Source organism: Tyto alba, unplaced genomic scaffold (genome assembly GCF_018691265.1).
Source record: "Tyto alba isolate M040663 unplaced genomic scaffold, T.alba_DEE_v4.0 Super-Scaffold_19, whole genome shotgun sequence".
Taxonomy (NCBI): domain Eukaryota; kingdom Metazoa; phylum Chordata; class Aves; order Strigiformes; family Tytonidae; genus Tyto; species Tyto alba.
The window spans coordinates 7,028,717-7,049,072 of NW_024881281.1; the positions used below are offsets into that span (position 1 = coordinate 7,028,717).

At 40.1% G+C, this 20,356-nt stretch overlaps 1 protein-coding gene across 1 annotated transcript; it reads right to left on the reverse strand.

The window, feature by feature from the left end:
* Positions 1-2,628: 2,628 nt before the first annotated feature.
* On the reverse strand, positions 2,629-17,004 carry VKORC1L1 (vitamin K epoxide reductase complex subunit 1 like 1). The gene is made up of 3 exons (XM_033003641.2): positions 16,776-17,004; positions 5,280-5,389; positions 2,629-4,570 (listed from the first exon to the last, which is right to left on the reverse strand). Exons 1-3 carry the CDS (start codon positions 16,967-16,969, stop codon positions 4,344-4,346), a joined length of 531 nt encoding a protein of 176 aa, XP_032859532.2. The 5' UTR covers positions 16,970-17,004; the 3' UTR covers positions 2,629-4,343.
* Positions 17,005-20,356: the final 3,352 nt, after the last annotated feature.

Here is a 20,356-nt window from a genome sequence, read left to right on the forward strand (position 1 = left end):
TCTATCTTTTGCCCATCACCACAACTGGTGAGTGATCTCTCCCTGTCCTTGTCTTGACCCCTGAGCCTTTTGTTATATTTCCTCCTCCCCATCCTGCCAGGGAGGAGAGGAGTGAGTGAGCAGCCACATGGCATTTTGTTGCTCCCTAGGCCTAAACCACAACGGTCCTTTTTGGTGCCCAACATGGGGCCTGAGGAAGTTCAGGTAAGTCTAATAACTGGGAGACGCAAGGGGCAAAACATGGACTGAAAAATGTTAGTGGAATAATCAGTTCTGCAAGTTCCCCTTCTTAAATACATTATTCCAGAGGCGCAGCCACCACTGCCAGTTGGCACAGCCTTGGCCAGAGGCAGGTCCGACTTGGAGCCGGGGGAGCTTCGAGAAGTTTCTCACAAGGGCCACCCCTGTAGCCCACTTCCCCACTACCAAAATGCCACCACACAAACCCAACGCAACTATGCACAAATGTCCTAGTAAGACAGATTTGTTGTCACTTTAGATATCAAAGGTGGTAGGGAATGTTTCATTGGCCGTAGCGTTGCAAACACTTTACAGTAAGAGACTTCCAAGAACATTCATTTCCTAAACAAGACTTGAATTCTTCGTTGGCCTTAAGAGTAGCAAGTACCTTACAGTAAGATGATTTCAGGAATGTTTAATTCCTAAGTAGGTTTTGAATGAGGATTTTTTGCCTTTCCCATTGTGCCCTCCTGGCAGAATTTCTGAGAGCCAAGGAGGGGGAAGAAGAGCCCAAATTCAGAATCACTGTTAGTATTTCTGTTCTCATGAGTGTTGAAACCACAACCAGCATCTGTGTAATGCCCCCCTGTCCCTCTGCCAGACCAGGTATTATTTATTAGCTTCTACCCATATTCTTGTATCCTCAAGATTTCTCAGAATTTGCCTTCAGATTTGTAAGGGTCAAATTAGTATAAACTATGTATTTTACATGACATTTGTTTTGGCTGGGGGGAGGCAGAGGGGCAGTTGCATGAAGCACTCCTCTCATTTCCATTGCATTACTAATTGTAACCTGAGCCATTTTACTGGAAGAAATATGCTGTCTCTATCATTGGGATCAATGAGGAAAGACTCAAAGAGCTGGGAGCAAAAAGGTCCAAATTTCTACTTCTAATATTATTTTGCCCTTTATTCAGGCCAACTGCATTTCCGAAGTACAAGAGAGAAATCAGAAGAGTTAGGGCCATTTCTAGCAAATCACTTCCAGTAAAAAGTAACTGCAAGAAAAGCACACAAGACAAGAGAGTTCACAATTAAGGATCAGATTTGCAAGTTTGTGCACAAAGTGTAGCTGCAAATTCTTCCAGAGATCAAACTCAATTTCCATTTGATCTCTATGTGCACACAAACAAGGACTGCAGACAACTGCTGAAAATCTGGCCCTAAACAATTGTACTAAACAAACTGAATTAACAGACTATGCCCACACAGACAAGCACAAGACACAGTGAAGTTAGTCAACACCTATACTTTCAGCTGATGGGGCCTTTTTCCTATTTTTTTTTTTTTTTTTTCCTTTTTGGTGTGTACTACACCCAGAAATTGGACCAAGTAATCATTGATTATACTTGTCTCCATTGCTGCTTGTTCTGAGATATTAGCACTGTGACTAACCATTTCAGGCAGCATGTGTTCACCACTTCCTTGGATGAAAAAGATGCCTTAGTGTAGATCACAGGAATGCATCAAAATAAATCTATACAACATATTAAACAGCGATGTTGCCTCAAGGCTTATAAGAGAACAAAGCAAAACCTTGAGGGACCAGTTTACATCATTCACCCCCCTCATATCAAAGTTCAAGGCATTTGAGAGACAGAACTAAACATCAAGACAAGCTTTAACTATACTCTGGTCAATACAAAATGAATTTAATGAATTGTCTAAAACCATTAGACAAGAGGGACAAGTAATTTAGTGTTACATGCAACAGATGTTACTCATACCACATAACTCTATACATAAAAGCAGTTTCCACCTACATCCTTGATACAAACCAGAAAATTACTTCAGTAACTTAAATAATATTTTGTGAATTCAATCTAAAAATTTTCTCTACGGAACACTGCATGTTTCACAGTCAATTTTATCCTCCGTAACTTAGTGTTTATAATCCACTTAGCCATACAACACAAGTGTCTCTCTGACATTCATGTTTAAGAAAAAAAAATCCTAAAATTAGTTAAACTAATTCCTTAAATAAATGAATCACAGAATCATTGAATGGGTTGGGTTGGAAGGGACCTCAAAGATCATCCAGTTCCAACCCCCCTGCCACAGGCAGGGACACCTTCCACTAGACCAGGTTTCTCCAAGCCCCATCCAACTTGGCCTTGAACCTTTCCAGGGAAGGGGCAGCCACAGCTTCTCGGGGCAACCTGGTCCAGTGTCTCACTACCCTCACAGTGAAGAATTTCTTCTTTATATCTAATCTAAATCTACCCTCTCAGTTTAAAACCATTACCCCTTGTCCTATCCCTACACTCCCTGACAGAGTCTCTCCCCACCTCTCCTGTCCCCCCTTTAAGCCCTGGGAGGCCGCTCGAAGGTCTCCCCGGAGCCTTCTCTTCTCCAGGCTGAACACCCCTAACTCTCTCAGCCTGGCCTCCCAGGGGAGCTGCTCCAGGCCCCTGAGCATCTTTGTGGCCTCTGGACCCACTCAAGCAGGTCTATGTCCTTCTTATGTTGGGGGCCCCAGAGCATAAGTACCATTAATGGGTACACAGGTGTAATTTTTCACCTTTAGAAGCTGACAAGGGCAAAAAGCAACACAGCACCAATTACAGAAAGTAGCTGAACCTATACATTTTGGTATCACAGAGTCTGAAACACAAGTATTCTACTTTCCTGAACCACATCATCAACCTTCCATCACATCAATTTAACTGAAACAATATTGCTACCACTTCTCAGTCTAAAAACTAAAATAGATCTCTTAATACTTCCCTATCTCCAACAAGTTTGCTGGGATTTTTGTTTGTTCATTTTTAAAGCAAGGACACTTCTGCCTGCCAAGATCAACACAAAGTATTTGGTTTAAGACAGAAGGCACTTTTAACATTCAGCCTTAGAATACTGAGTGCAGAAACAACATTTACAATTTTGTTCCTATGTTTAAAACTGCAGTTTATTTTTTTTTCCAATTAGTTATTAGAAAGAGCAATGATAGCACAATATCCTATTTCATTTTCAGGAGCACATTTACTTACTTATATCACTAAACATGTTGCCCTTCCAAGGGATCTTATGTGTGTCAGGCCTAAAGTTCATTTCCCAATATAGAACAAACCAAAGACCCTGATGAAGATCAATTATCTGTTTCTTCAGTGCACTACTTGATTACCCCACTCAGTCAGTGGTTTTCACTGCAAATTTCAATTCTATACTGCAGCATTCATATAACATCAAACATTAGTAATACTAGCTGTCTGACCACAGTTTACAAATAAAACAGCTCTGCATGGAAATTAAGTCCTTTCAAAGAACACTCTGATACACCAACCCCCAATCTTCATACAATATCCTGGTGGCAGCTTTCTATCGACCACATTAGGCTATTTTCATTCTGCACAGAAATTAATGAAGTTGTGATTTAATGAATATACTTCAGGTTTCAGCTTTAATTCCACTTTCATTACTGGAGATAAAAAAAAAAAAAGTAAAAATGGAACAAAACCCAACTATCATTCTTGTGAAAGCACTAGCAGTGAGTGCAGCAACACGGTGTTCTCTATAGAGGTCACTTCTTCCATCATGTCAGTTGACTATTAGCTGAACACTCTGACAGCTCCTAGGCTAAGAAAACTGGTTGTACAGTGAGTTCTCCAGGGATGAAACCAATATTTCTAATTTTATTTACAGTATAAGTCCTAGTCAAATCTAACTCCATCAGCTAAAAAAAAAAAGTAATATACATACTGTAAACATGGCAACATTAAATATGGTAATGCTAGTCTAGAATATTTAATGTCATGACCACATCTTGTTATACCTGAATTTATATACAGGACACTTTATAGCAAGTGTTACCCACTTCACAAGCGGAGGGGGAAGAGACAGAGTCTAAATTTTGCTGTGGCTAAGAATCCTTCAAAGTAAAGTTAAAGCTTGTCTTTGATTGTATTAGAGCTTTCTTTCATTACCACATACAAATTGAAGATTTGCACCAAAAAAAATTATCTAGGGCCCCTTCAAATTTATAATTAAAAATTCAGTTATGATTCTTGGGGAAAGTGTCTGATATGGAGAATAAAAAAATTACTGCAAAATAAACTTAATGGAAGTTGGGTCTTCAGACTGTCAGTCAAAAGTTCAAACAGGCATTATTCCTGTTTGGGTTGGAGTTGCCGTTTCCAGGCCTCGTTCAAATAAACTAGTCGTTTGTAGTTGATGATAAAGAGAATGAAGTTCAGCAAATATGTGATGACGCAGACAATGCAAAATTCCTTCAGCACGAAGTACAGAATGTATGCCAAGTACAATGACCCTACTACAGACACTATGGAGGATGTCATGAGGATTAGAGCTGCTACTGCACTTGCTGTCATACCTGCAACAAAAGAGAGAAAGTTACTACTGCTGCTCTCATTCCCCCCTTCCACACAAAGCAAAAAGCCTAAGCACTCTAATTCAAACTGAAGGCTACTCAGCAAGTTTGTATTATTACATAAAAGTCTGTTTAAAATACCATGAGTTCAAGATGGCTGACAAATCGCTATTTGGAGGGGAGCTTCTAGGTTCTGTACGACAGTCCTTTGATAAGAAGTATGTGTAGTATTTACCATCTTCCGTATTCCTGAGTTATGGGAAAGTTACAGGTTGGTCAAGTTATGTCTATCAATATTAATAGCTTTAAAGCAGACCATAGTTACAAATAAATATATACACATCACAGTTCATGCACTCTTTTTGCTAGCTATCTCTATTACTCCTGCAAAACTTGTAAATTCCATTTTTATTTCCTCTCTTTTCTATTGTGCAATCCAATGCTAAATATATTTAAGTGAAAATATCAGTGCAGCAACTGTCTTGATGCTTATTGTATTAATAGCATAGCAGGAGAAAATGCAATTGCTCTTGTTATCAGTTGGGGTTTTAAGCCCTTTGGACAGATGTATCATTTCACTGGTGCATAAAAAAAAGGATAAAAATCACATGCATTTATCTGGTTTCTTGCAGATTGCTCAATGTGTAACTCACTCCTCTTATCACCACAGACTTGTTATATACTTTAGGCTTTAAACTGAATTAATACTTACCAAGTAGCATTTGTAGTATATAAAACACGAGTCCAAAAACACTGTTTGACTGATTTACTGCACTGTCCTTTCCAAAGATGGAACCCAACAGACCGAATCCTCGACTCCATCTGTAAAACAGTGAAACTAATTAACTTATATTTGGGTACCCATTGCTTTACATCAGTATTTTCAATTCATCACTGTTGGGGAAAAAAACCCCAAAACACATATATTCCAGCATGACCACTGTGGTCCTATATGAAGTTCAGGGTTATCGTAGAACACCAAGCAGCTTGTGACGAGGGGTACACTAGGTACAACTTTATCCCATACGTTGCTGATTGAAGTTTATTGACACACCCAGAAACTACCAAGTTCACACAGTTGCAGCTTCACCAAAAACCATGTCTGCTTCTTAGGGCTGTACTTTAAAGCTCTTTTCAAATAAATACTTACTTCCTCCAATGATAGGTCTAGCAGTTTTCTCCGCCACAGTAAGTTTGACACATGCTCACCACACAGCTGAGGGAAAATGGTACAACGTGGTAGCTAGTTTCTACCAGCTCCACCAGCACTTACCTTGCTGGCATCAGAGCAAGCAAATCAGAGCATATGTTTACACTTCAGCTGCTCCAGATCAGTCTAACACCTTAGGAGGAACCCAAATCTGTCACGCAGACAAGCTTGGGATGGTACCATAACAACACTCACAGACCTCATTTGTTAGAGTGTGACATTTGGAACTAGCACCTTAACCACAAAGTGAGTATAACATTTTAGTGATAAAGTAGAAAGCAGCACATGCCCTACAATAAGGGGGATAAAATATTGAATTAACAAATGTATTTGTGCTAGAAACCATTAATTTGATGCCCTAATGCAGATCACACCATTATTTGTAAAAGTAAAGCTTAGACCATATTTATTAGTGCCACTTCAAAATATGAGGAGAAGTTACCACATAGCTCAACGTGCATCTTCATTCACTTATAAGAGAACATTAGAATATCTGTCAGCATGTCTTTGGAGCATCAAGTCAAGCACTACATAAATGTAAGGCTCAGTTCACATTATCAGGTTATCTGTCACATAACTATGTAAAAAAAGTGCAATTCCTCACTGCTGCTGCAGTAGAAATGCTAGCATGCTGCATTTATGCTAACAGAAGTGCAGTTTCTTAATAGTTTGTTGTGCTAGAGGCAATGGTTCTACTAAATCAAGACACAGCATAGGTTTGTTCTCTGCACACTACAGAAGTGTTGCCAATATACCTCACCATACATCTGAGACCAGTCAAGGGCTACCACCACATTACAAGCAGTTTCCTCACATGCGAAAGGTACTACGATAAGTACCATTTTATACCATCTCCAAAATACTTCACAATCTCACAGCCATTTGTGCAATATTTTCAAAACATATTTGAATTAATCATTTCAATTCAAACTTAGTAACTGTCTGTAATTAACTATTTTACCCAAGTCCTTTGCTCTTCTCCCCAAAAAACTGAGCAAAGAATTAGGTACTAATTCCTAGAAAGCATGTTTACTACATAAACAGTAAAAAAAACAAAACAAAACAAAAAAAAACAACATACTTTCAGTTAGTTTGGTCTCAAATATTGTAAACATCTGAAGTGAATGTGCAAATATAAAGCTTCAAGCCAGCACAGAAAAGAGTGACACTTTACCACAGGGACAAGGCATCACATCCCAGAGCTGCGAAATGGTCAGAAAGACACAAAGTTAATTGTCGGAAGGAGCAGTGCAATACTGCCTTGCTCCCTGCAGTCACCCCAGTGCAAGTTTGGGGCTCTGCCAACTGTGGGGGACAAGGCTGGTGACACCCGGTCCCCACGGCATATGAAGCCAAACAGTCCCAGTTAGTGTACAGCATAGTTTGTGGGCAAAGCAGCCTCAAGGATGGGTACCAAAGATCTGGAAAAAGCAGCTGCAGAGATGCAAGAGCAGAACTTCCAGGAAGAAGGGATTTTTAAAAAGACCAAATGCCATACAAGAATACATAAGCAAACATTATAAATAAATACTCCAAGTTCCAAAGAATCTCAGCTATGACAAGGCTTTCCTCACACACACTGAAAGTTATCTACATTTTAAGTGAAGACTGTTTACTTTTTAGGCTTACTTTGATAAGATGGCCACAGCATGTGTAACAATTGCCTCATGTTGTCCAGCTACCAAACGCAGTATTAAAGAGCCAGGCAAATATATTAAAGGTATCATCATTTTGCATTTAATAGTCTATTTTTATTTTTCTGTATTACCACTTTTACAGATGCTTCAGCTTACTATCCACAGTCACAATTTATTGTTCTAGTCTCCAGCTGATACTTTTTTGTAGGGTGACATTAAACTCTATTCGAACACACTCGGGCTTTTCCTTACTGACAGACTAAACAGCGTAACTCAAAGCATGCCTAAATTTGTGGTTCAAAATCAGTCTAGCTAAAAGTAACTGCAGGATGCTGAACTCCTACCCTCTCCCTGCCCTAGCTATGTGCTCTCACTTCTGATGCTCATTAGATCCTGTCGTGTTTGAGAGCAAACTCAAGCTTTAAACATCAGAAACTTTATACTACAGAATCTGCATTTTATTCTGCAAGTGAATAAAATGTTGCTAATGCAAAGATAAAGAGTTCAAGCCCTTCCTGACAGTCACTGTCCCCAAGTGATCTGTTCATAGCTGCAAGAAGATCAGAGCACAGTGAAAGCTTTTTCCACATGCAACAATTCATTAAGTATCTTGTTGGCCTTGTAGCAGTTTTAAGTACATCAAGTATTAAATTTCAGTCCATGGAGTACAGCTCTAATCTCGCACATTATTCCACACGCTTCAAGACAACTAAGAAGCACGTGGTTTAAGACAAAACACTTTTTTCCAGTCTTATAAGGTTTGAAGTGTGAGGAAATTTTCTGCATGAAACTGAAAAGCAAAATATTTAGACTCTATGTATTTCTATTTCCATCTAATTTAACTACTGAAGAGGCTAAATCATCTAATTCTAACAAGAAGGTCCCAAAACCCACTAAAACGCACAATGAACCAAGCACTTTTGCAAGCAACTGGAGGAAGGAGGAAGGCTGACTATGATAATCTTCCTTCTCACATCAAAAGCATGCAAATCACACCAGAGTTATGATAACTCTGAAAAAAAACCCATACAGCAAACAAATAGCAGGAAGAAAGAATGCAGTCCTAACAACAGAATAAATTCCAAGTAATAAACCATCAGTAAAAAGGCCTATACACTGATCAGAAGTTCTTCACGGAACTTGCCTTTCTTATAATTTACAAGAGCTATTGTTAACTCTGATCAATTTTTTGGACACAGAATGCTAAGTAAAATGAACTACACTAAGTAAAGATTTGTTTGGACACCAGGATGAAAGTATAATCCAACATCACCAACTTTTTCCTGGTAATGACTTGTAGCCCCACCATCCCAGAGGCAGTCAAATGTTCTGTTGTGAAAATCACGCTGAAGTCACCTTGCATGATTCAGAGCACTATGACAAACACATGTGGCAAGACTACTTTTGCCACACCCGAGTTTCACTCCTATTAAAAAAAAAATCATAAATCTGAACTAGCTTAAAGGAAGCTTTAAAATACATCTTTAAGACATCTTCCTGTATGTTTCAAGCAACTTAAATTCCCTCTCTATTCAAGATGGCAGCTTGCTTCACTTCTCATATGCAGGTACAACTTTGAATGTTCTTTAATATAGTTTCCAGAATAGTGATTCAAGAAATCCAAGACAAAGTGTTTAGAACTGTTAATGTAGTTTCCTAACATCTAAAACTGAATACTACAGAGACTTTTAGTCCAATGTGCATTTCCTTTTATCAAAAGGAAGTCTTGAAAATTATTACCCACCCTCTAAACAGTGTCCCTTTTGATTTGTGATATTTAACAAAGCTCAAAAGTTTTGCATTTTTAGAAGTTTAAAGCAGTATTTACATGCACTTGACACTTCTTAACAGGAAGACAAGAACTGAGGTCATTTTGAGCTACAAGTGACTATCTCCAATAAAATCTTATACTGTTAAATCATTACCTCTTTTGCAAATTACGAACATCGTCCATGTTCCAGAAAAGCATATTATGGTGGTACACTTTAACTCCAAACATTTTAACATAATTTAGCAGAGACAATACCACTGGCAGAAAGGCAACCAAGAGAACTTCATGCTGGACACCAGTATCTCAGTCATTTTAAAGGACAAGTAAACAACCCCCGTGTTTAACAAGTTAAAAGCTGTAAATTATCAGTATTAGTTCAAAAAGCAACACAATTGTAAGCCTGCCAAACATATCTAGTCAAACAAACAAGTAGTGTGTATTTAGCCAAGAGTCATTATCTCATCCACCCTCTGTAAGAAATGCTACACTTTTTTCTAGCCAAGCACCTCAATTCTGACAGTTAACCTGCATCTCTGTTTTTAAGGGCTTTTATAAAGAGATCATTCCCCAAGATGGTCTCATTGACCTCAATTATAATTAAGTCAAGAATCAGCTTAAGAAGCTTCTGGACTGCATCTACTTGCATCAATATCCTTAGTAGCCTGCCTCAAGGCCTTCCTGAATGTACCTAGGTGCTTTCTGACCACATACTTTTGACCTACACAACATCCTCTGGTAATGAATGCCAGAATCACCTCACCTCAACTTCACTTGGCAATCCTTAGTTCTCATGTCAAGAAAACAACTAGCCACTGTATATTCATTTTAACATTAAAATAGCCATACTAGATCAGGTCAAGTCCAGCTAGCTTCAGCATCACATCCCTGACATCAGGGAATAGCAGATGCCCCGTATGAAGCACACATATTTCCCAGTTCACATTCTAGTCTCCTAAATATCTAGTTGAAAATATATCAAAACCTTCAGGAGACCAGATTATTAAATGGCAGAATGTTCTCAGATTTTGAATCATATATGCATTTGTGTAATAGCTGGTTTTCCAACACACGTTTCTCAATTTTTTAGGTTTGCTACAATGAAAAGGACGAACAATAATAATAATGAAAAAAATTGTATTTTCAGATAACTATAAGTAAAAAACTCCAGTTTTGTTTTCTGAGTAGTAGTAGATTAAAGCCTCTCATTTCAGGATTATTTTTCATCCCATAAGCATTATTTTGTTATCAACAGCAAGCACCATTTTGAAACTTTGTAATCACAAGGAAACAATAAATATAATTTTCTTTAAAAAGCTTACACATGACAAGTGATGTGCACATTTCCTTAAGTGGCATCTGACTCCTGAAATAAATTATTATAGAGAATGAAAGTTCCCAGGAAGGGAGTACAGCTGGCCTATGCTCACACATCTCCTTCAGTGAAAAGCTCATACAAAGGCCAGAGGATGTGGAGCATGTTAATACTTAGTAATGTGAAGAAACTTTAGTTGCAGCTTCTTTACAGCTTCACTAGATTTTGGATTAGACGGTTGCTTAGGCCACTTTAACAGTTTTAATAAATTAAGTAAAAGCCTTCAATTAGAAGCCATGAGAAAGACAGGAGATTAAAAATTCCCATTTGTAAACTTGCCAAGAGTGCTCAAAAATTCAGATATATCTGATTTTATGTTTAACTCTATTAGCAGTATTTACCATAAACAAATGAGATTTTGTTCTATATATCCTTCAGCTCTACCTCAGAAGTCCAAAAAAATCTAATTGTCTAGATCTGCAAAATCTCAGGCAGATAGTGGTTAATTATTTTATAGCAGTCTTTACAGAAGCACTGGTTATTCAAGCTATAAGCCAATGGCACTGTATTCCTTCTACATAATCAATTCTATTAAACTAGCATAAATGAAGCCTGAATTTGAACTATAGGCATTTTGTTAAATTTGCTTTGCATCAGGCAAAATAATTCTCAGCCCTATTGCAAATTCCAGTCAAGCTACAAATTATATATTTATGAAAAGCAAAAATACATGTGTTCATGTACATACCTTAAGGTTGGAAAAAAAAAACCCAAAAAAATACACACGTAGCTAGGGTACTGCTGTATTTTATAAAATATATGCCTCAGCCACTATGTATTATACCAGTCTCAAGTATTAAGTCATGAATTTTCTGTTAAAAATATGAGAAAAACAACCTGCTTTAGAACTAGTGAAGGTGGTTTTCTACAAATGTTCCTGAAATACCTTCCTTCCCCAACACACGGAATAACCTCCAGATAACCTCTCTGCCCACACTCTCCAGCCCCTGCACCCTGCCTCCCCAATCAAGTCAATTATCTATCAGTTCTGTCTGAGTCCTATATGCACACATGCTGCCTGGCAGACCAAATGTGACAGATAACCATAGCTCACACAGCAGGTTTTTTTTTTTCCTTTCAGCAGAAGTATTACTTTGAATCACTCTCCCCTCCCATTTGGCACTGAATCTGTTTCTATAAAACTTTAGTAACCCATATCCTTTGTTAATTTTTACCATAATAAAAATTATAAAATAATTAACACACAAACCCAAAATCTTCTCTAAAACCCGGCTAAAAAGCAGAATAATACCTTTCCTGGACTCAAGTTGTTCACACTTTTTTGGCTCAGCATCCTTAACTGTAAAACTTGTATCATACTCATCTAGCTACAGCTATGCCAGTTCACCATTATCTTGAACCTGCAGCACTCCAAATCCTGCTGAAGCAAAGTGCCTGACATACTAGATGGATTCTGTCTACACTGATCTCCCCCTGACCAATCAACAAACTAGAGATCTTCAAACCTTCCCTCAGACAGCAAATAATGAAGCCTTGCCACAGAATAACTGAAGCAACACCGTTACATCTGCTGTCTAACAAATCGCAATGCTAAGAAATGAACCACCACCAATTTTAAATTATAGGACAGATATAGCTGAGTCTCAGGAAGCATTTTCATGTAAACTACTTTGGTAGCCCAAGAACAACAAATATAATTCCTGTTGAATAACCACCAGCTGCTCCACATACTGCCCTTCAGCAGTTTAATCAAAACCTTTCTACCTTTTTCTATACAGAATCAAAGATGCCTAATACAAACAATTAACTTGGCTCAGGGTAAAGATAATACTGTCTAGAAAAGAGCAGAGACTTGCAAAACTAGTAAAATCTCAAAAAAGCACATGGCCCTCATTTGTGTGCACTGGTTCTCAAGAAGACACTAGACAAGCTATTCCCACTATGTACATAAAGCTACTTTTACCATTTCTCACCTTCCATCAGTCACTAACTGCAGTTGTCAACCTCAAACATATCTGAATGTTTGCTTGCAGGTACAGCAATAAAAAAAAAAATGCTGGGACATCAGAAACTTACCATTAATATGAAAGATAACTGCTATATAATGTTCTTAACCTGGCTGGAATCAAGCAAACTTGATAGACATCAAGTTTACAGGAACTGCCCCACAACAGAACTGAATGGGAACCTGCAATATAAACATCAGGTTAGGAAGGAGGTCAGAGAAGTTTTCTTCCATGTCCCATTTCCTTAGATAATGGGGTTGTTCTTGCCAACTTGATCTCTGTTACAGTCTGCTCTCTATACAGATGCACCAGAACAATAGATCTAGCAAGGTGAGCTTCACTGAAAAAACAGCACTGGTCAAAGTTTTAACTGCAGTATCTTAAGAGCATAATTGCACACCCACTCTGCAGAGGAATAAGCTCTACACCAGCTTAATTTTACTCACACAACATAGCATAGAAGTACTGCGTCACAAGACTAAGCATTTCAAACATCGCCTTTACACATGTCCAAATTCACTGCTTAAAATGATTTATGCAGGTGAGCCGAACAATACAATAATGCTACAGTTGTCACAGGCCACTGTTTGCAAATCCAGTAAAACAACTGCATGTCTGCACAGATCTGTCCATAACATGCAAAATTTTATAACTGTACATTTTCAAGAACTACCAGATGATTATTTTCTTGCATTCACTAGAAGACAGAAAGCAGACATGCATATTAGACTTTTTCAGAATAGGCATTTCAGAGAGGCTCAAAGACAAGATGACAATCCAATACCTTGCACATTAGAACCGGGAATCCCTAAAATATGTCATCTATCAAATTATATGCAGACGAATACAGATTCTCAAAATCTTATTTTGATTCTAGAACTTCTTCAGTAAGTCAGCTAAAGATGTTAACCTAGATCAATATTGACTATTTCCAAACCTCTTCACTTACGCAGCTGCAAATATTGCTAAAGATATACAGTGACATGTGCCCTTTGGTCATTCATGCCAGCGATCTTAAGTCTGTATTAAGGTTGTTACAGCAATAACACATACCAAGCTACAAAACTTCCTTCGAAAAGGGCCATCCACCAATCTGTTCTGCAAGAACCTTAAATTAATCAAGACAGAAAGCAGAAACATATCAGAAGACCCAAAAGTCTCCCAGGACACAACACAATAATGCAAAAAGCTCAGGGTCTCTGCATTGCTACTTAAATGCCGCAGTTTATTTCAAGCCATACCACTATCCATATTGCTTGAAACCTACTAGTTTAATTCCCTCTGTGAAACTATTGTAACAGCAAAAGCAAAAGGATTTTTCAGGAGCTGCTATTAGCCAGTTTCACTATAAAGCAAGCCATCTGCAACTTAATTATTCTCAAATATAAGAGAGCAATTCACTTAAAACATCTACAACATTTGTCAAATGAAAATGTCAGGTATTTCCCCGATACTTTCTCTTATTATACAGTCCTTAGCTGCTTTTCTTTTTAAACTATTGCATGAACTTTCCCCATGACAAAAGCTTGAAATATGCTGACCATTAATATTTCGAATAAGGGATACTAGGAAGCTATCTTTCCAACATAATCTTCTGGATGAGTCAGTCTCTGATATAAGATTTTCCATGCTCCTCCCTCTGCATGCTGGTAACCTTTACAACATTTCTGTTCTCATTGTTGTACTCTAGAAGCTGGTAAAAGCCACAAAGTACAAGTCTGTCACACATTTAACTGTAGAGTTAACTCTCCTAATCAGCTAATCAAATAATCTGTGATTGCCAGTGTAATAGCTTAATGAGAAAAGAAACATATGGAAGTTAATGTAGCACATGTGAAAACACTGGAACAGTATCTGAAATTCTATTCCAGTGAAATCCACTTAGAAGTTCCTTTTAGAAATCAAGCTTCAGAGAAACTTTGGTGAAACAGTAATAACAAGGGCATTCAATCAGAGAGAGAAAAAGAAAACGACTGATGAATGGGGAGCTGTGGCAACATGAAAAATAAGATTAATTTCTTTCAATGTTATTCTTACTTCAAAGTTTAATAGCTTGCCCTCTCATCTTAGTTTTAAAGCAATACTCCTTTTTTGTCTGTGTCCTGTACAGCGTTAAAAGCGCATTCTTCTCCAAATATGGTTTGACTGAACAGAACTTGTACACTCCTTTTCCACAAACTCCTTTTACCACCTGCTCTAATTATCATGAGCTATCCTGACATTTGTAATACTTCAGTCTCTAAGCACGGTTCTCCTAGCAACTGCTAGTGAGATTTTAGTTGGTTTTATACCTAAACTGTTCATATTATCAGATAGAATTCCTGCATTAAATTATTTACAGGTTTTACCATGGCATACTCAACATCACTAATGAACACTATAATTATCAAGCATTAGTCCATAACTAGAAAAACCTAAAGAAATAATTGGAATTATTTTACTTCTTAAAAGCATTTAGTAAGCATGCATTAAAACTACTTCAAATTCCCTATCTCAATAGCAGCATTTGCAGTTATAATAGAAAGCTAATGAAGGACCAATTCTATACAGGAACAGACTACAACAGAGGCTATTTACGTACTTAAATCCCTGCTATTCTCTTTTTAGCTCTATAGCTGTGGTAAAATTTAGATTACTGACAATACTCATATGGTTTAATCTCAAGTAGCCTATGAATAATTTTAATTTATAAATTTAAGTTATCTGGCAAGCTTACTGAAATCTTCCTGTTCAGACGGAAATTTCTCATTTCAGGACACTTCTCAAATAGACGTGAACAAACACCTTCACAAACCAAAGATTATCTGATGACAGACAGAAAAGTAGAGTTAAAGCCTTCATTCAACCACAAGAGCCTCCTTTCAGACATGTGTAGATACACATCTCTTTGTAACATAACACAGTCCCACTTCTGTCACCACAGAAGTGGTTTTAAGAATGAGAGTTTCCTGTATGTTTTGCCTAAACAATTTAACCAGCTTCTACCTTGACAAAATATGGGCATATTCTCCCCCACTGGCTTGTTATGATAATACAGCAAGTACCTTTATAAAAACTGTGACAGCTTTTATGCAGGTTACACTGAGAGGAAAAAAAAAAACAAACAAAACCTCATGTACTTATTCAGCTGAGGACACTAACATGACAATAACAAAATTCTCATAAAAAAAAAAAAGAATTTAATACATACATTTGCTGAAGAATCAAAGCCCTCCTCTTCCCAGCTCCTTATTTGTGGATACCTTTGCACATCTTTATACATACACATATATATATATGCACAGAGTAATTTTGAGATTGATGGACAAATCACCTTATTTCTTTAGTTTAAATACTTGAGAATATGCTTTTAGTAGAGTTTCTTGGCCAAATTACACCTGAAAGTATTTCATGTAACATGTTTATACTGGTAGCACTTGTAACTATATAACACGTTAAGTGTTTTCATTATTGTGATTCAATCAACTAGTTACTTGACAACAAGTCAAATTCGCAGGATAGTAAAATTTATACATCAACTCTCCTAGCACAAGTAAGAGCCACTGGCCTTTAGAAAACAACTGTGAAAGTAATTACTGACAGAAAGGCTGTAAAATAAATCAGGATTTGGACTGGGATTTTGCTGCTGAGGCATACAAACCTCTCTTGAATTAAACACCTCCTCTGTATCACAAAAGCAATCTTCTGTGCTGCCAGGTGACATTATAATGAAAATGCAATTCAGATACTCCAATTAAAACAACCCAAACCCAATCATCTACAGCTGCACATGTTTATGTTGGCCTTAACCACTAATCACACCGACAGCATTTTACTCTAACATGCCTTTGCCATTAAAATGCCTGTCACTCTAGCTAATTGCCATTGATTACAACAGAAATTGCTGGTGCCTCACCCTCCAGCCAGCAGTGATCCAGAAAAAAAGCCGTTCCCACACCAGCCCTTCAGCGAAGAGGTTGCCTAAACCGGGACCTCTGACACCCCCCTCCTCGGCCTGCCCGCCCTACGGCCTGCAGCACAGGCCCACCCGCCCAGCCCCCTCTACGCCCCGGGGAAACGCTCCCCGGACGAGGCCACAGGCTCCCGCCGCCCGCCCCACAGACCCGGCCCGGACGCCCAACAGTCCCCGCCGCAGCCTCCGAGACACCGTAGGCAGCGCTCCGGGACCCGGCCCCGCCGCTCCCCGCGCCCGCAGCCCCTTCTCCCCGCGGCGGCCTGAGGCGGCGGCGGCGGGTCCCATCCCCGCCTCACCTGGAGGTGATGGCGGCGGAGCAGCGGACCCGCTCGCTGAGGTCGCACAGGGCCTGGTAGTGGAGATCGCGGCCCTTCTCCCGCTCCAGGTGGCAGGCGTAGAGGGAGAGCAGGATGCCGGCCGCGCACACGGCGGAACGGGCCACCCGCTCCCAGCGCGGCACCGACACTCGCAGCAGGACGGGCGTCGCCATCTTACCCCCTCCCTCCGCCTCAGCCCGCGACGCGCGCCCGGCGCCGACCAGCCGCGCACGCGCGCCCACACCCCATTGGCTGGCGGGGCGGGCGCGTCCCTCCCGCCCCGCCCACGCCGCCCGCGCCGGACGTGGCGCTCCGCGACGACGTCACGTCAGGCCGGATCGGCGGCGGGGGGGCGTGGCCCGGTGTGGGGGGGTGGTGTGTCACGGCGCCGCCTGGCGGCCGTCAGGCGACACTGCAGGGAGCCCCGGCCCGCGCTGCCCGCGTCCCCCCGGCCAATTCCAACAGGAAAATTAGTTTTTCCCTCTTTTTGCTCAGAGTTGGGCTGTTCCGGGGAGTGCTACGGCACCCGGCACGGCTGACGCGGCCCTCGGGGCTGACGTGACCCTTCACTATGGCTACGGCGACGTGTGTCCCTTGGACAGGTACTCCAGTGAGTGCTCCAGGTTTTTTTCCATTATTTTTGAGAGAATGAGCCAAACTGCCACAGCCTGCAGACACATAAAGCCCACCTGGTGCCTCCTATGCAGAAGGACCTTGCTGAGGGCCTGCTACATTCCCAGAGTTTACCCTGAGCCTTCCTGGGGTGCATAATTTGGACAAGTGATAGGAAAAACACATTAAAAGTTTGGTTTTTTCTAGCTCATACCATAGCCTGGTGCTCTGCCTGGCTCTGGAGCAGCTGTCAGTGGATCCCCTCAAGCTTCGCTCAGCCTCCTCTCTGGAAGAATACACTTTGCACTTGAGCAACAGGATTTTGTCATCTATTTCCCAGATCTAGGATCACATTCATATCACACCTCTAAATAAAGGCAACAGACCTGTGAGTCAATAGAGCTCGCCAGAATTAGATGGACACAACTAAAGACAATCAAGGCCGGATCTTCTTTCTTTTGTATGTCTCCAGTTTCTATCAAAAGTAGCATCGATACCTGTCTGGCTATAGTTTAAGGAGCCAGATAATATCTCTGTCTACCAACACAAGTCACCTAGTAGCTGAAGATAAAATAATCTTTGCTTACTGTAAATACCTGCCATAACTACCATTACTGCCTTACTTTGAGGATGGCCACCACCCACTTGTTCTCCTTCCCCATTTCCTTGCACACACTTTATTGCTGGACATTAGCAGATGGAAGAGCGAGTTGGTACAAAATGAAGCTCTGAGTTTTCTCAAGGAAGGCAGGAGAACAAAACACAATGTCAGCATTCATACCACCAGTTATGCCATCTGTGCTTTCATTGTTCTGTAAAACAAAACAAATTCAGAGAGACGTGTTGCAAAATTACTTCAGCACCCAGAAAGAATCCCTCTGCCAGCAAAAAAAGGGAAATTGAAAACTGTTAATTAAAAAGAATTGAGAAAACCATTAATTAAGAAATTAGGTTTTTGAACTCTACATAGCGTATAAACCAAATTAAAAATCTCCTGCTCTCTACACTGTGCCTTCTGCTGTCAGTGGGAACAAGAGGAGAGAGACAATGGGAAAGGAAGGTAAATGACCTAGAAGAAGCAACTGAAAAAAATAGCAGATGTACTAAAGATGAAGTAAAACACCCTATTTCATATGTTTATATCTTGGGCCTTAAATAAGATGAGGTCTCATCAAAGCTTTTCCTTTTTGTCAACCAAACGGACACCATGGGATGCCGGGCCCTGGCGCATCGCTCAGGCTGGCAGCCACGGATGGAGGAGCGGGGCTGCGCTCTGCCCTGCCCGGCTCTGAGCCGTCCTGCCTTGCTCCAAGAGCTAACTGTGGGCTCCCGGGGCCAACTGCAGGAGGGAAAGTGCCAGATCTGAAGTGAATTACTGTCTGTCTGGAGTGCAAAGCTCATAATGCTTCACAGACATTTGACAAAACCCCAAACCCAGAGCTGCTGAGGAAGCAGCCAAAATGGTGAGATGCCAAGAGTAAAAAATAACAGAGAAGATGCGTGCAGGGACGAGCTCCTGCAGTAACACCAGCAGTCTGAACTTACATGGATGCTGCTGTTCTGACTACAATATACTGTATATTTGTCTCCTAATAATTTTGACAGCAACTTTTTTCAGACCCAAGCCGTGCTTTTGGATTACCACTGCTATATAAACTCACAATATTCACACTTCCTTCATCCGACAATAGTTACATCCTCTTACAGACAAGATGTTGAAATGCCTGGTCTTACACAGCTACTTCCCTTACAACTGAAGAAATTGTGAACAAGAAATTTTCTGTCGTGATAACATCTTTATAATGAAGTGATAATGTTGCAGGGTGACGATTGCATTTGGGGATGAATGTGTGTATACATACTCTAAGGAAAAGAAGTGAGGTGCTTGCTTATAATGGGAAATGGTGTTTGAACACTTTGTGTTGAGCCTAATTTGAGAGTTTATTAACTCATTAGGTCTAATCCTGTGTATGTTAGTCACCTGGACTCTTTTCATTATTTTCAATGGGGTTTTAGATCAAGGTGAACAAGTAACTTGTGTTCTATTAACTGAGTAAATAGGGATCAGATTTCAGAACAGTTTTAACTCTGGTATATCTGGATTTAGGTAGTAAACTCTAGGGACTATATTTTAATTATATTCCAAGTTATATGATGTAACTTATGTCCTCATCTTTATACTTATAGAACGATTCATTCTTTTCAAAAGCTCTGCTAAGGTTAATAACTCATAGAAAGTTCCAGAAATGTTTTGTGTTTTGCCTAAAGAACTCTCTCTATTTAACAAAGTGCAGTAAGTGCACTTGATTTTAACAGATCTGGATCTAGTATTGTGAATACACAGAAGACCAGACTTTTATTTATTCTCTTCCATTTGCTATTTTTATTGTGTTTCTTTCCCTAGGCTATGCAATACCAGCCTTTTCAAGCTGCCTTTCACCACCTGTCTCCAAACTTCCTAGCCTTTTTTTCTTTTTTCTTCCCCCCCAAAAAGCAGCCACCTTCCAAACCCCTAATCAGGGGTGCAGAACCCTGCAGACAGCCAAGACAGGGTCAAGCCTTGCTGGAGTGACTGGCGACCATGGCATTGTCAAGATGTATCTTAGAGCTGCTGTGTAGAAAAATAACAAGTTAATACATTAATAAATTAACTTATAAAGACATTCCTCAAAATACTGACAGTGTCTTGAAACACAAACCCGATAAGCACATGCCAGCCCGTGCAGATGGTCTCGTGCATGGGGCTGAGGGGGCAGGAGGGGCCCTGTCTCCTTTTTGGGGTAGGAAGGGGGTGAATCCCAGCGTTTTGGGTGAAACCCAGCAATTCTGCAGAAGACTGAAGGGGCTTTTGGAAGCCCCTTCACGGTGCCTCGCTCCGCTTCTCCCGAGAGCGCGACTCTCCCAGGGCAGGCGCCCGTTTAAACGCAGTTTAATGGTTGATCTTTTTT

Bases quoted from the DNA above. Each gene is read 5' to 3' on its own strand.
- VKORC1L1 (XM_033003641.2), bottom strand. From the start codon at position 16,969: ATGGCGACGCCCGTCCTGCTGCGAGTGTCGGTGCCGCGCTGGGAGCGG. The intron at 5,390-16,775 runs GTGAGGCGGGGA...ACTGTTTTACAG, and splicing joins TCCGCCGCCATCACCTCCAG to ATGGAGTCGAGGATTCGGTC. The intron at 4,571-5,279 runs GTAAGTATTAAT...CTTTTGTTGCAG, and splicing joins TATACTACAAATGCTACTTG to GTATGACAGCAAGTGCAGTA.